The sequence below is a fragment of the Argiope bruennichi genome, chromosome 3 (assembly GCF_947563725.1).
Source record: "Argiope bruennichi chromosome 3, qqArgBrue1.1, whole genome shotgun sequence".
Classification (NCBI taxonomy): domain Eukaryota; kingdom Metazoa; phylum Arthropoda; class Arachnida; order Araneae; family Araneidae; genus Argiope; species Argiope bruennichi.
Genome location: NC_079153.1, coordinates 17716159 through 17732925, shown reverse-complemented (window position 1 = coordinate 17732925; position 16767 = coordinate 17716159). Strand labels below are relative to the sequence as shown.

At 28.8% G+C, this 16767-nt stretch overlaps 1 protein-coding gene across 2 annotated transcripts in view; it reads right to left on the bottom strand.

Moving 5' to 3' along the window:
- Window positions 1-16767, bottom strand: part of LOC129963662 (elongation of very long chain fatty acids protein 7-like) — a 32653-nt gene that overhangs the window by 12469 nt on the left and 3417 nt on the right. The window contains exons 2-4 of one of the 2 annotated variants that reach the window (XM_056078155.1): window positions 8895-8947; window positions 6011-6201; window positions 3347-3427 (exon numbers count right to left, since the gene is read on the bottom strand). In XM_056078155.1, the coding sequence (XP_055934130.1) occupies window positions 3347-3427; window positions 6011-6201; window positions 8895-8940 (318 nt within the window). In that variant the 5' untranslated portion in view covers window positions 8941-8947. The remainder of the gene's footprint in view (window positions 1-3346; window positions 3428-6010; window positions 6202-8894; window positions 8948-16767) is intronic. The other variant, XM_056078156.1, reaches the window with a different exon arrangement.

Sequence of the window (16767 nt, the reverse complement as noted above, 5' to 3'; positions counted from 1 at the left end):
CAATCGAGGATACAGGACAAGACTATGTCACGGGGCTAGTAACCCGCGCAGAAGAATCGCGTCAGTTGGCTCGAATCCGCACCTTTGATGCCCAAGAGAAAGACCGACGTCATTATAATTCAAAACATCGCGCAGTGCTGTATCGGCCTGGTGACTTAGTGTGGATCTTTATTCCTATAAGGAAGGTGGGCCGCTCCGAAAAGCTTCTCAAGAATTATTTCGGTCCGTATGAAGTCCTGCGTCAACTTTCGGAGGTCACTTACGAGGTCCAGGACTTTGATCCAAATTCTAGGAGACGTAAGTCAAAGGACATTGTTCATGTGCTGAGGATGAAGCCCTACTACGCTCCAGAAGCCCAAGAGGATATATTTTCAGATTCCACGACCGTGGGACAGGACATACGGAATCCTGATCTAGACGAAGTGGATTTTCAGAAGACGACCCCGCCCTATACCGGACCCATGACAAGATCACGCTCTAAGGACCTTCGTCTATAACATCGAGACGCTGTTCTCTTGAGGAGGAAGCAATGCAACGAAGCTAGCCACATGTCTCCGTGGCTCGTTGATAAAACATCGGACTGCGGGCAAAGAGATTGCTGGTTCGATCCTCGGGAAAAAAATTTGTTATTTATTAATTTATTTTCCTTTCAGTTCTTCCAGAAGTTTCTGGAATATTCAAATTATAATTTCCTTAATCCTTGTACGTCATTTCCTCTTTAGTTAGTTCTAGGAATGTTCTAGAACATTCTACATGTATATATAAGAGCTTCATTTGTAGTAACCGAGGTCTTTGGTTGACTTTAAATAAAGTGATATTGTTCAAAAGTGTTCTCTTCTTAAGCCTATAAACGTGACAATATAATCGTTAAATTCCTCGAGTAAGTCACAACGAATACCTATAGGACAATGATTATGCCTATTTTCGGGTTCGCCTAAGCTTTGTTTGACATCTCCTTTTTTCACTCATATTCTGTGAGAAATTAGACTGTTTGGTGAGCCCTAACCAGAGCATTTCTAATAATATTTCCACTAATAATACTTTGCATCTAATACACTTTCAATAATAATACTAATAATGCATCATAATACTTTCATTCATTCCATTCACGTAAATGCAGCTGTAAAAACGTTCGATTAAGCAGTCTAAAATGTTCGTATAATGATTTTTTCCTTTTTACTTTTGCCATTCTACAATAAGTAATGATAGCTATTTCTGCATCTCAAACGTTAATGTTAGTATACAGAGATTGAATTTTTAGCTAATTCTGTCCGAGAGAAGTTTAACTTCTTATCTGTGGGTGTGAAAATAAACCATTACTTAAACACGCAATGAGCTAGACAGATGAAACTTGGTATATTATTTTATCATTCCGGATTATGGATTTGCATAACATTTTAAAACCAACTCATCGATTATAATTCTGTCTACCGATCTCTTTGTTCATGCTTATGACAAAAATAAATATTTGAAATGCAAAAAGTTGAAAAGTAAAATATAATTTGCAATATGAATCTCAATATTGAATGGAAAGAGGTATATAATGCGTATAAGATTTTTTTTAAATTTCAATGAAGCAAAAGAAATGCCTCTTATTGTGGAAGTTTACGCGAAAGACGATGAATTCAAAATATCCCCTTTGGTTTCTAAAACATGTCAGATATTTCGTAGACGTTTTTTTTTTTTTTTTTTTTTTTGTAACTCTAATTTACTGTTTCGGTTTAGTTAAAGGATTTAAACCGAATCGATCTGAATCTATAAAATAATCCGTAAACTAAGCTGTGCTCGTTTAAAATATAGCATCTAATTTATAAAACATTTAATGCTTATATTTGCTGATGCTGTCTAAACGAATAACAGAAAAAAAATCAGTGACAGAATATTATAAAAGTTTCATAAGAAAATATACAAAAGAAATTCTCATGCATTGAATGTTTCTCAGTAATGATTCTGAATTTTTTTAAAAAATATCAATATTCGTGTTCAAATATAGTGCTTAAAATAAATAAAGTATGTCTTATTTCTGAAATATTATGAAAATTTAATATTTCTATTTAGATTTGCGTAAGAATTTATAACTAAATTATTCGAAATGATTATTCATGGCAATTAACAATAATCTGTTGCTACAAAAATGATTCTATTGTTCTTTTAACTTATGATAATAGTAAAATTACATAATTTGTTTTTTATAAAAAAGAAAGATTAGAAATTTTTTTAATTATTTCCTCAGCCTCAATCAGCATAACAACCTTTTATCAATTCTCCTTGATTTGCTGTCTTTTCTAAAGAATATAATTACCCAAAAATAAAATAAATAAAACTGTTTAGCAATTTATTTAAATTGTTGAGGCGAAATGATAATACGCCGCAGCACAAATAATAAATATGCTGCTAATTTCTAGTTTATTTTTCCTTGTATTAAATTTGTTTTTACCACGTTTTTAAATTTGTTTTGACCAAGGAAAAAAGGACAAGCCTAGGATTGCAAAATGAGTAGTTTAATAAAACAAAAGAGTATTTTTATATAACTAAGGACAACGAATTCTTAAATTGCTTGCTTATTTGTTGCATCATAATTTTTTCAGCCTTTTTATAAAAATTGCTAATGTACTTGCTAATATAGTGTTGACACTTACTTTATACAAACATTTAATTTTATAAATTAATTGCGTTAGCCTACATTATAAGACAGAAAACTTGAGAGAATCAACAACCATATTAAACTATTTAAATAAACGTTAATTTAAAAGTGCAATTTAGACTGGAGATTTCTACATAGATACGTTGAAATTCTTTATGATTTATCACTTGATAACAGTATGGTAAAATCAGTAATAAAAGTAAGCAATAAGCATATTTACATCAATAAATATACTATGTTATAATTAAAATGCAAAGTAAACTGCAAATAACCCTTTAAAAATAAACGAACTTTCAAGTATCCGTGATTTGATACGCTCTGCATATATACACTCAGACCGATGGAGAAAGAACTTATTCAAAATTTGATAGAAATAGATAGTTTTGATCTTAAGATCACGTACCAAATTTTTTTAACTGCTTGAATTTTTAAATTTTTATATTCGGAAAAAAAATTGGCAAAATTCCAAAGAATAAACTTTTCTCAGATAATGTAGAAATTCAACATTTCAAGATTGAATTTTGATCATTGCGGTGCATTCTCTATCCATGCTTCACGTGCGAAAAAGTAAAAAATAATTAAGTTGACTTTTCTTTCGAACAAAAATAAAAACCAATAATAATTTCAACCATTTTAGTTTTAAAAAATCTTTTAAAAGTTTTAAAGATTATAAAATGCAACATAAAAAAAAACTCTACTTACATCAGGAATGATGGGCGTTTCATATGAATTTAGAGAACCACAAATGAACTGAAAACCTAATTCTGGTATGAAGAAAGCTCCCTAAAAATAACATAAGATCTTTTCAAAAAAATCACGCATCCACAAAGTTTTTAGTATGTTTGATGTTATTAATCCACAGAATAAATGTTGCCTGAAAAATTGTGTTGTAATATTTTAATTCTTCAAATTTCCTTCAAAAACTTTCGCAAATTTTACTTCTATTAATCCGAAGAAACTTACAGCTTTTAACATCAACAAATATTAAATTTCTATTGAAATTTCGATTTTTTTCTTACATAATTAGTATCAAAATAAAGTAGTATTAGTTACGTTATCTGAATATTCAGGCAGTCTTGGCTATAGTAAGATTTTTTTTATATATAGAAATTGCATAAATTTATATGAATTTAAAGAAAAATCACAATTTCGGTAATTTGTAGGCTCTAAAAAGTGCACATTATGAAGTCTTTTTTATAAATTGGTCAGTTTAATTCTCACATATTTTTAATTAATCATGTAGATAATATTTTAATTAAATATTTTTATTTTAATAACTAAATGAAATTGTATATTTTTATTTATTTATTATAACACATGGCAAGGCATTCATGTCTGCTTACAATAGTATTTAAACAAAGGTACTAAATCGTCTTTCATTTCCTTTTGTACAGATATTTATAATATTTTCCTTTTATTATTTAGACTTTATTTCTTCGTGTGTGTCTACATATATTTGCATATATACTTTTAAGCTTTTAGTATTAGCATTTTGAATATTTTATCTTGCTTCTCCATTGTGCAATATTATTTATTGTATGTTTCCTTTAGTATGAGGAGTGATCCAAAAAAAATTTACAAGGCAAGGGAAAATAGACAACAATAGACACAGGATACAAATAGTAATTAAGAGGGATATGTGGCTGTCATTTCTCTACATAATCACCAAATCTGCTGAAGCATTTATCACTCCGCTGGACCAATTTGTTTAACCCATCTTGGTAATAAGCAGGCTATTGAGCCAGTTCTCGGTATCTTTTTCAACATCACCGTCTGATATGAACCTTGTTTCGGATAAGTGTTTCTTCAATGCCGGGAAAAGGAAATAGTCACTGGGAGCCAAATCAAGGCTGTATGGGGGTGGCTCCAGACCTCCCACCTAAACGTTTCCAGCAATCTCTCTACCCGCTTCGAAAGAATGACGCCATTTTGCCACCTGTTGTCTATTCATTGCTTCTCCCCCTACACTTCAGCGATTTGTCTGTGAATGTCCGATGGGGACACATTCTTGTCCCATAGAAATCGTAAGACCACTTCTCTAGATGTCTTCCCATTGCTGTCGCTGTTTCAGGTCTCAGTACTAACACTATCTGCTCGAACGATCGGTCTAAGACCACTAGCGCCATCTGTCTCCACTCTAGATAACAATATTCCCATCCAGAATTTCTTATTTCCAAAGACTGCTGCTTGTAAACTTTTTTTTTTTGGATCACCCCTCGTATGTGAGCTATTTTATTTTATTTTTTTGTTTGTTTTTGTTTATTTTCTTGTTTCCCCTCCCCACCTCTTTTTTTTTTTTTTTTTCTGCATTTGCATTTGCATTTGCTCCTGCATTCTTTATATTTGAAACTTCTCCCATTTTCAGTTGAGTACTGACTTACGTTTGAAAGTCTTGTGGTGTACTTGTTGGCACACAAGGGGTTTATTCATCGAGAATTAAAAAAAGGCACTGTAATAGTAACTAACAATGAATCTGATAAGAATTTGGCGTACATAAAATGTTAATGTTATTTTAATTTTAATTCATAAAATTCGTATTTTTTTACGAACATTTGCATCTTTTTTAATCGACCTGCCTGCGATCTCTGCAAGCCCAATGATCATAAGAACCGCATAGTCAAAAAATTATTATGGATTAAGAACACAGAAAAAACAATAGAAATTATTTCTTTGATTAAAATTATTTACTATTTACTCAAAATTTCATTTCTAATTTTCCCTTCAAACCTAAGATGTAATGAACAAAATGTTTTATTTGTTACCAACTAATCGTCTTTGGCGACCAAATGGTTCGCCAGGAATATTGATTAGATTTTATTTCAGATAAATCACTTAGATATAATTTTATGTCCATGATTCCATCAAATTGTCAGACATCAAAGCCGCTTTACTTTAACTGCCTTACATATGTTCTGTTTATTGTATACTTGAACTTTTCTATTGGAGGCAATTCTTTAGCACCATAGCGCTATTAAAAATGTAAATTTCCAATTCATTTGTCTACTAAATTTTGCGGCATTGTAACCTCTTTTTTTAATTAATTTTTATTGAGGGATACAAAACTTAATTGTACATTAGTATAATAATTAGGAATCAAAAATTAAACTGGTTTTTTTTAAAAAAAATCTATAATATTTACATTCAACATGAAAGAAGGGAAATAACCTTTTCTACACTTGTAAACGTAACTTTTCTTTAAATAAGAAATTAAATATATAGAGAAAGATCATGAACTTATCATTCAAATAATTCTTATACTTTATAGTATATTTGAGAAGAAATTTGATGTTAATTTATAGAATTTAGGATTTATCATCGCTTTTATGTATATGGATTTCATGCTTTAAATTTTTTCATTGTCCTTACCTTTAACAGGAAATATAAGTAAAATGCGATTAGACCAAAATTGTAAACAATTATTAATTTTCGCATTTCTATGGGCTTTTTGTTCTTCATTATTGTGGGACCGATCCAAGTGACGAAAAGAACGTAACTCGTGACGATGGTTATCATCGGTGTGATCGTTTTTGTGAGGAAGCGATTCATAGTCACAGGATCTGGAAAAAAAAATAAAATTACAAATTATTTTTAAAGAATTATCCTAATTTGCATTTCCATACTTCTTATATTCTATATGAATCACATTCTATATGAATTGATAGACTCAAACTCTTATATGGATCAAATTTGCAATGTCCAAATATACATAGTCTGTAGAGAAAAGTGCTTTTGCAAACTAACCGCCTTTGATTATCAATTTTTGGCCAAAAGGAGTGCTAGAGTCCTCCAGAGACCTTTGAAAAACCTCTCATTTCCTTCAGTCAAACTCCTGATAAAAAGAAGATATGCCTCCAGGTTAAAGCAGAGAACATTGTGCAACTCTGCCGGTAAGTCATGCACCTCACTGCTTGAGGATACACAGTTGATCTCAGATTTTCCTAGACGTGCAGCTGTGACACTTATCCGCCTTACTACAGGCCATGTATTGACTTGAGCCTTGTGTCTCGCCCTTATGTCTTCTATGCGTGTGACACTTATCCGCCTTACTACAGGCCATGTATTGACTTGGGCCTTGTGTCTCTCCCTTATGTCTTCTATGCGTGTGACACTTATCCGCCTTACTACAGGCCATGTATTGACTTGGGCCTTGTGTCTCTCCCTTATGTCTTCTATGCGTGTGACACTTATCCGCCTTACTACAGGCCATGTATTGACTTGGGCCTTGTGTCTCTCCCTTATGTCTTCTATGCGTGTGACACTTATCCGCCTTACTACAGGCCATGTATTGACTTGGGCCTTGTGTCTCTCCCTTATGTCTTCTATGCGTGTGACACTTATCCGCCTTACTACAGGCCATGTATTGACTTGGGCCTTGTGTCTCTCCCTTATGTCTTCTATGCGGACAACATCAAATTTTTGATGCTACTCATCTTGACTCGTGCTCTGCACTTGTGTTTTTAAATTGTAAAGTTCAGAAATATTGGAAGACTAGAGATCTAATAGCATCATAGCCAATCTACTGGGCATTTGTAATAAATAAATGTAGCTCACCAAGATTGTTGCTTTCATTAACCACTAATATGGAATAGTTAAGTCATAGCAATTATCCATCTGGCGAAAGTTAAACCTAATTTGGTGCTTGTTAAATATCTATTTGATGCCTATTTCTTAATTTCTTTTACATCATATTTCCTCTAACTTAATGGAATGCCAGTCCTCTTTAACGTATTTCTCATAATATCGTACCACTCCATTAATTAGTGAAGCTTTGAATAGTGCAACTGTAAAAACATTCGCTGAATCAGTCTGAAGCGTTCGTATAGTCATTTGTATACATTTCACTGTTGCCATTCAGTAATAAATAATAAAAGAGATTTCTGTGCCATATACGTTAGCTCTTTTTGTATAGAGATGATCTAAAAATCATGCAATTCGAACTTCCATGAATTGTGTAAATTCCCAAATGGATATTGATGATAATTATTTTCAATAGATGGAAGCTCCCTGTTACAAATTTACCTCTTGAAGTTTGGCTGTAATTTATGCTGCTAATTTTACGAATTTTTCGGATACTGAACATGGAATTGAGTTTTTGCAAACCAGATTGACTTTCTATGGATTTATCCTAATACATTCGTATCAAAAAGCAGTTGAAACGTTTAAATAAATTGTTTCACGTGTTTTTGAATCTAACAAAGCAAGATTTTCCTCGATAAGTTACTTAATACAAAACTTCTGATAAGAAACAAAATGATTGCTTGAATCCAAGAAAACCTACAAAGTTATGTATGATATTTTGCAGTTTCCAGAAAAAGAAGCGAAAAATTTGATAAAGCAATAAAATTTATCACATTTTTAGAAAATATAAATGTAATATTTTAGCATTTCTGTAATAGAGTATTTTTGTATTAATTGTGGATTTCCATATAGAAATGTATTTTTTTTTCATAAATTAATGTGTGCAACAATTCAATCGCACAATAAATTAAATAATTTTTTATAACGCTTGACATCGTTTCTGTCATCTTTCCTATTTCGAAGAAAATCTAAATATCTAGGGGAAATATGAAAATTCAGCTAGAATGCAATAAACAAAAGGGGAAATATCTCATTAATTGCAAAAAATTATTATATTTTAATTTCTACTAATTTACAAAAATTCTCATTTTGGCTTTTAATAATTCAAATTTTTACTTCCAATAATTTAAAACAATTCTTGTCTTGGTTTTCGCTTTCATATTTAATTAAAAAAAATACTTCAGCAATGAAAAAAATCATTGAAAAATCTCTAAAAGTATTCAAAATTTTTATACCAGGTAATTGATTTATGACATCAAAAATGGATTTAATATGAAAAATTCAGAAAACAGAACGTATTGAACGCTGATTAAACCTAATTTTAAAAGTTTTGCAAAAGCATTGATATATTTGAAAAGATTGATGCTAGAATAGAAAATTTTACATTGTTTTAGTTTTCTGTTTCATCTCAGATACCTTTTTTAAGAAAAAGAGCATTTTTGCACTAGCTGAAAGAAGAGAAAATAAATGGGAAAACATCTTAGATTTTCACTTTCATTCATAAAGTAACTATTATCCTAAAAATGAAAATACTAAATTATATTATATAGTTAAAATGCCTTAAATTTGAATTCTGATTCATTAATAAGCATTCCGAGATATCAAAAACGTACAAAGCAATTTTCTTAAGGAAAACACTTTAAAAAAATTTTGAAGTTCTAATTTTACTTACCTCCTCCAGACCAGTAATCCTCAAACCTCTCCATTGTTGACTTCATTTTCTATCTGAAAAAATACAACTTTAGAAGAGTGCAATAACAATTGATTAAAATTCGAAAAAATAAGAATTTTAATTATGGATAGAAAACTGCTGCAAACTCCATAATTCACACACGCTGTAATTAATATTAGTTTCATATTTATTCCCCTATAAGAAGATAAATATTTCATTATTTGTTTGTTTATTTTTTCTGAGAACTATCATAATTTTTTTAGTCTAATATATATATATATATATATATATATATATATATATATATATATATATATATATATATATATATATATATATATATATATATATATATATATATATATATATATATATATATATATATATATATATACTAGCCGCCTTTGGTGACCAGCCGGTTCGCCAATATTAATGTTCGTTTAAATTTTAATAATTAAATAGCTTGAACAGGAGTTTAACCCCCTTCTTCGCCAAGTTGCGATAACGCGCCAAAGCTGGCAATCTTTATTATGCACTATAATTGAACATCTGCTCCTTTGCTTTTGCACATTTCGCAAGGCCGTTGTTGGCGATTTTTAAAAATTTGGCCAAGCAGGGGGTTAAATTCCGGTCGTACCATTAAATATTTTACGCAATTCCAACTTTAATAGATTCTTCAGCAAAATATTTTAAAACTTCAAATTTTGACAATATAATTTACTCATAATATTATAAAGGCCTTCAGTCATAACGTGATATGTATATCTTTAATTTTCTGTTACCCCTCGTAGAATTTGTGCTTTAAATTAAATTATAAATGATTAATCTGCAATTAATATAATAATATTTTTTACTGAAACAAAGCATTTTTTTTAATAATATGATTACTGATAATAGAGTCACTGAGCGTTTAAACTTTATGGGCACTAAAGAATATCTTTCTTAATTTATGTAATATCTCAAGAATTTGTCAACAAAATTTTCTCAGATTCATCATGAACAGATCTATTAATTAACAATGTTTAATTTTAAATGCATCAAACACTAAGAAAATAAAATGAATCGTTTAAAATAATCGGTCGAAAACATGTTTAAAAAAACTACTTAAAAAACGATGTACTTACAACTATAAGCATATACAAAAAATATATAACTAACAGAAATACAATTTGCTTACAAAAGCATGCAACTAACCTAAAAATAATTTAAATCATCCTTTGATAATGGTTGTCATGGCAACAATCAGAACGCAATGCGCATGCGTGAATTTTCTTCGCCACTTACGTAACGCAAATGCGTGAATTTTTCTACGCTAGTTGGGGTAACGCTATGCAGATTAGACATTTTTAATTTCTTTTATTCTGTGTTATTTTAATTCAAAAGTACTTCAGAATGAATCTGAAACATGGATTCATTCACAATGTTTCATTTTAAATGCATAAAACATTAAGAAAATAAACAGAATCGTTTGAAATAATCCGCCGAAAAATGGTAACCCTAGCCTCATTACTGTTGGGAGAAAAAAAGAACTAAAGCCTTACTCATTTGGCGGTGGGGAAAATGGAAGATTTTTTTGGCGGGAAAGTTAGTTTTTAATTAATAATTAAAATTTCAAAAAAAAAGGGACCCCAGGTGCACATTCCCGACCTCTAAGTTATACTTGTACCAAATTTGATAGCTGTATGTCAAAGGACCTGGCCTGTAGAGCGTCAACACACACACACACACACATTGTGCTTTATTATAAGTGTATATATATATATATATATATATATATATACTATTTATTTCAGTATCACTCACTTATTTATTAATAATAAGTGAAATAAATATTAATAAAATAATATTAATAATTTATTAATAATAGCCTTTATCATAATTTATTCGCTTTTAAAATATTAAATATATCAAAATGTGTCCCTTTCTTTCTTTTTTGCTGAAAATCATGGTATTCGTTTTTAATTAGGAATTATATTTATTAATATAAAATATACTCTTTATTTTTAATCATTGTTAAAAAAATACTGCTAATTTAATATTTCTCACAATAATAAAAAAAATAGCATATCAAGACAAAGGATAAGAAAGTTATTACTTTTGAAAATCTTAACTTCAATCAATGTTTTTTTATTATTATTATTTTCGCTTTTAATTATCTAATACATTTTGAGGATGAAATTTCATAATCGATTATCTACTGCCACCCTTAAGTAATCTAATACATGATAATACTTATTGCTTAATTTTTCTCGGTTATGCATTGATTTAAAAAAATCATCAATGAATTTTTAAGAATTTATTGAATCGTTTAAGTGTTTTAAGAGAGCTATAAAAGTTATATTATCTTATTATAAACTTTTGTTCAATTTGATTTTTTTTTCCTGTTAGTAAAGATAAAAATTTTTAAATAAATTTTTAAAGACCAAAAATAAATTTTGTAATGAATTTTTTTTCTAATTTCTTGAATGAGCTGGAATTTTGAGGTTTTGTACCTTATACATTCTTGATGAAAATATAATTTAACATTTTTAATTATAATATTTTTAGAATTTTAATATTTTAGAATTAATAATAATTTTGAATAATTTAATATTTTTAGAATTTGATTATCAATTAATTTAATTAGTTTTTTATTATTATTTAAAAAAATGTTGGTTTTAAGATTCGTAAAAATTATTTTAATGAATGATAAATTAAAAATTAAAAAATATAAAAGAATTAGAATGGAAATAATTCTACTCTTGAATACATTAATAAGATTGCTATTAAAAAAGTTCGTTTCGCACAACTTATTCAGATGTATTAATCAAACAGGGGATATAGAAAGAAAAAAAAGAGTTATTCATAATTATATTTTATACCAACCGCCTTTACCGAGAAGTCTATGTGGTATTTATATGCAAATAGATAAATAGATATTTTGATATTACATTTCTTTGAAATGACGTCACCTTCATATGGTGCTATTAATTTATCGTTTGGCTTTTTACTTTTAATTGTTTAATCTCGCAACACAAAGAATCGCTACAATATCGTTTGGTGTTTTCGAACTCCTTTTAATTTTATTATCGCACTTCTGGAAAATGCAACTTATGTTTATTCTTTAACGACATTTTGTATATTTTATAAATGCTCTCTTACGAATTGTGTTCCTCGAAGGATCTGTAAATATTTTCCGAATATTAGAAAATAATTTTAAAATCAAGCTGCATTATATTCATCGGATTTTACCATACGATAGTTTCGATATAATAGTTTCTAGAATATTCCAATAATAGAAAGTTAGTGTTCGAATTACTTGTTATTACTTTTTTGTTACTTTCAACTGCCGCAATAGAAACAACGGTATTTATTTGAAGGCACCGATAAAATTATCTGGAACTGGATGTCACTCAGATAAGTACTTTTTCATTTTATTTTTAAAATTCGTCTATTGTTTCAAATGTAAAAAAATGCACGTACAGAGAATTCTAAAATTTTTAAAGCTGAACTTTTTTCTGACAGAATTTTATATATGCTTCATATTAAAATTAGTTGAAATAAAACTCACCAAAAAAAGTTTTTTATAAAATGTCTAATATTCAACATAATAATATGAAATTAAATATTAAAAATTCCATTTTGTACAATTTTTCATATTTGAAACGCTTCTAACAATTTTCACTAAATGAATCGCTTTATTACTACACTATAATTGTAGATGCATGTATTTATTGTTTCAGTAATAAAAACATAAGCTTCGAGCATTCTTTTGGAAATATTCACATTGATTCAGATATATCTGACTAATATTCAAGCTTTACTCATTTCTTCTTCTTCCTCTCTACCGTTATCTTGTGCGTGATGGTAATAGGCTACGCGTGCAACGAGGAAGGATTTCCTTTCTTCGATTGCAATTATGAATACCCTATTTATCTATGGAATTCCCTATTGTTTTGATAAAATGCCATTCTGCAGAAAATGTGCTTCAACCTTTAACCTTATTGTACCGACATGGCAAAAACTGTTGAAATGTTTGAAGGAAAATTGACATAACATATAAATTACTCAAAATGATTTCTAAAATGCAGATTGTAAAAAATGATTATTTAAAATTAATAGTGTTGGTAAGAAATTTTTAGCTCCTTTAAATAACGTGTTTAGCAAATCTTAATGCATGTAAAGATAAGTTATTGCTTTTATGAACAATGGCGTTTAAATATATGCGAAAATGTATTCCAACAGATGGTCAACACTTTGGCAAATCTGGTTCAAAATTTGATAAAGATTTGCATTTTAGATCTTAAATCCGCTTCCCAAATTTTATTTATGCAGCTCTGCACGTTTTGAAATCTGTTCGAATTCACTTGTATTCCAACAGCCAAACAGATTTCTTCTGATAAGATTTCATTCAAAATATGACTTAAACCTAGAAATTTTATCTGAAATCCATATTTTAACTTTCATTCTTCTCTCTGAAAGCATTTTTGAGTCACCCTAGTCACAAATAGACATCCAAAAATGTGTTTTTCGAAAACAGAGCGGTCTGAATTGTAAAAACGTCAAAATCTCCTATTTGAATGGTTTGATGATCATAACACTTTCACTACAATTCGTATACCACAAAATAAAAATGAAAGGAAATGATTTACAAACATTTTAAGACTAACAAGACTTAAATTTGCTAAGCGATTCTAAAATGGTTTAAAAATGCATTACTGAAAAAGAATTCTATTTAAAAAAATGGTGGCTATATATTTAAATTAAATATCAAAATTAATTAAATATTGATGTTTTATTATTAACATCTGCAAAGCATTTTTTTATTATTAACATCTGCAAAGCATTTTTTTATTATTAACATCTGCAAAGCATTTTTTATTATTAACATCTGCAAAGCATTTTTTTATTATTAACATCTGCAAAGCATTTTTTTATTATTAACATCTGCAAAGCATTTCTTTATTTTAAAAAATAAGCGATTCCTCACAATCTGCATGCGAGCCAGCTATGCAATTAAAACCAACAATGCAGTATTGCTTCCTGTTTTCAAGCAAAACAAGAAAACTTTTCCTTATTGTTTATGCCAAATAACCGTTTAATTAAATAAACGCTAGTTTCAAGCTATTGCTGCCCAAATTTCATGTCAAGGTCGAAAGAAAATACCTAATAATGACCATCCATATTCTTATAGTTTCAGAACAAAGTAATTGAAACCATAAAAGATAATTTCCAAACAAACTTTCGATTTATTCAATAGGCCTTGAAATCATATTAACTATAGAAAATAAACATTAGTATACTTTTGCTGCATGCATCGGCACACGATTGCCAGAAAGGAAACAAAAACAAGCGGTTATAAGGAAACAAAAACAACCATTGTTAATTTTTAAATGTGGGACAATTTTCTTGATTTCAAATCTAGCAAAATGAGTGGTTTCCTTAAAACTTTCTCATAGACTCTCCAATAAAGGTTTTTCTCAGAGAACTCTGGCAAGAAACTGGCATACAATAGCTATACTAACCTTTATACATACAATAAATACTAACCTTTGGCATTAATGTAGCATTTTTACTGAATCCGGAGTGCGATTCTTGTCGAGAGTTTTTGGCGCTTAATCCATGGAATGGGGTTAAAAGTATTCGAAACTCGAATTGTGTTTTAGATGTGTTTTACCCAACTGATTGAAATAAAGTTAGACACAGAATTACAATTATAGTCACAAAATCCTATACCGAATTTGATATGTTTAACTTCAAGTTATTGCTTTCACATGTTTCTGATGATACAGACCGACAGACGGTCAATTCTTGTTGGATTTGACTCAAAATTCGATAGGTATCTATCTTATGGATGTTAATCGTCCGTTTCAAATTTAATCTGTTTAGCACCCTCCATTTTGATTTTGGGAAATTATATTCGAACATCCGGATAAACAGATTTCCTCATTGCTCAAAATTTAACAGAAATCTACAAATTTGGTATAAAGATCTTAAAACCAAATTTCATCTGTCTAGATGAATGCGTTTTTTAGTTATCTTTTTCACTGATAGACAGATGGACATTTTCCAAAAATGTGTTTCTCAAACTAAGGAAGTTCTAAAACGTGAAAATTCATCAAAATCTCGAGTTTGAATTTTTTGACGATTATTATACTTTCTCTATACTACGTATACGAGAAAGTAAAAGTAAGGATTTTCCGATTTCGAACTGGCAAACGATTTGCACTAATTTGATAAAACTGTGGCTAAGATTTTTATTAGAATCTCAATTATGAATATTGAATTTTTTTGCCAAAAATCAGTATCAATTTTCTTAAGATAAATTTATTTTTTTAAATTTTATTTTCCCTTGTTTTACCAGTTTTTATTTTTTCAGTTAAGAATTGCATTTGAAATAATTCTTTAAAAAAATATATCCCTATATCCACGCACATATATATAAATTTGTGTAAAAGAGAATTATCAATGTTTAAATAAATATTAATCAACAATTTTAAGTTTAAAAAAAATATAATTTTATGATGAGCCTTTTTTTTATTTAATTTCAGCATATCTCCAACTATTTTACTAAATAATTTTAATTTCTAGTCAGAAAAATTTTTACAAATGAAATTTTTTAAATTTATTTCAATCTCATACAAATTTAACTGAACTTAAAAGAAAAAAAAATGAAGTACTTTGTATACTTATCGAACTCATACTTTTGAACAAAAGTGTTTCATTCTTAATCTGTTCTCCTCAAATGTAAGTTACAAACTGTTATGCCCAATATAAGAATGTAACCGTCATTGTCTGAAAGAACATTTGTTACTGTTTCCAGATGATTACAAATACGAAACACGCGTTGTGTCAATAACCATCAATAACGAGTAATTGAGAGAAATTGCACCTCTTTGCCAGACATTTGAATATCCCATATCTAGCAATTGCATTCCCGAATTAAAGCCCAAGGTTTTGAAAGAAGGCATATAGAACATTTTAAATTTAATTCTATGAGCTCGACTGAAATACCTCAATGTTAGATTAGGTTAGGTTATTTTGGTTTATTTTGGCACAAACGCCAGATCTGGTTATGCTGCAAATGGTAAGGTAAATTTATTTTTTATGTAACTTTTCCTATTTTTTTACTATTCATATTACGCCTAAATATAAAATTTCAAGCAAAATTTTAACATTTCATTTGTTTTTAATTTTTTAAATATATTTATTACTACACGTTACTTTTCAGCTTGGAAAAATCCAACTTAACAGTGCCAATCAGCTCAAATCAGATTATTCAAAGTCAGAAATAATTAGCCTGATAAATATATATAAGTTTTAAAATTTGGAAAGAAAATTGTCTATAAACGTAATGTTATATTACAGAACAAAAAAAATGCAATTTTAATTCTTATTTTCATTTATTTTGCTTAAAATATTCAATAAAATTTGTATATAATAATTAAATATTAAATAAAATGAAGTATAGTTCATGAGTGATTTATTTTGCTGCAACTATCAACATGAAAGCAATTACTGTAAATTGATAATTACAATTTGAAACATGCATCTTTTCTAAATTTCGTCTTCTATTATTTGTGCCTTCTGCTCTAACATGCCTTGCAACGAAGAAAATCATATTTGATTAAGCGAATTACTAAATAAAGCAACGGTTCAATGAGGAAATATTTTGACATATGTCAGATGTGACTAAGACTAGTAGTATTGTGCTAAATTTAACTTTTCCATGAAGGCAGAATTACCCATCAATTGAAAACAGATAGATAAGTCGTCATTATTCTAATAATACACACTGTAAATGTATTCACAAATATGAATAATTATTTGTATCATTCGAACATTTCATAAATTAATAATGACATTTCTACGTATTGTACCTCTTGTTTAAAAA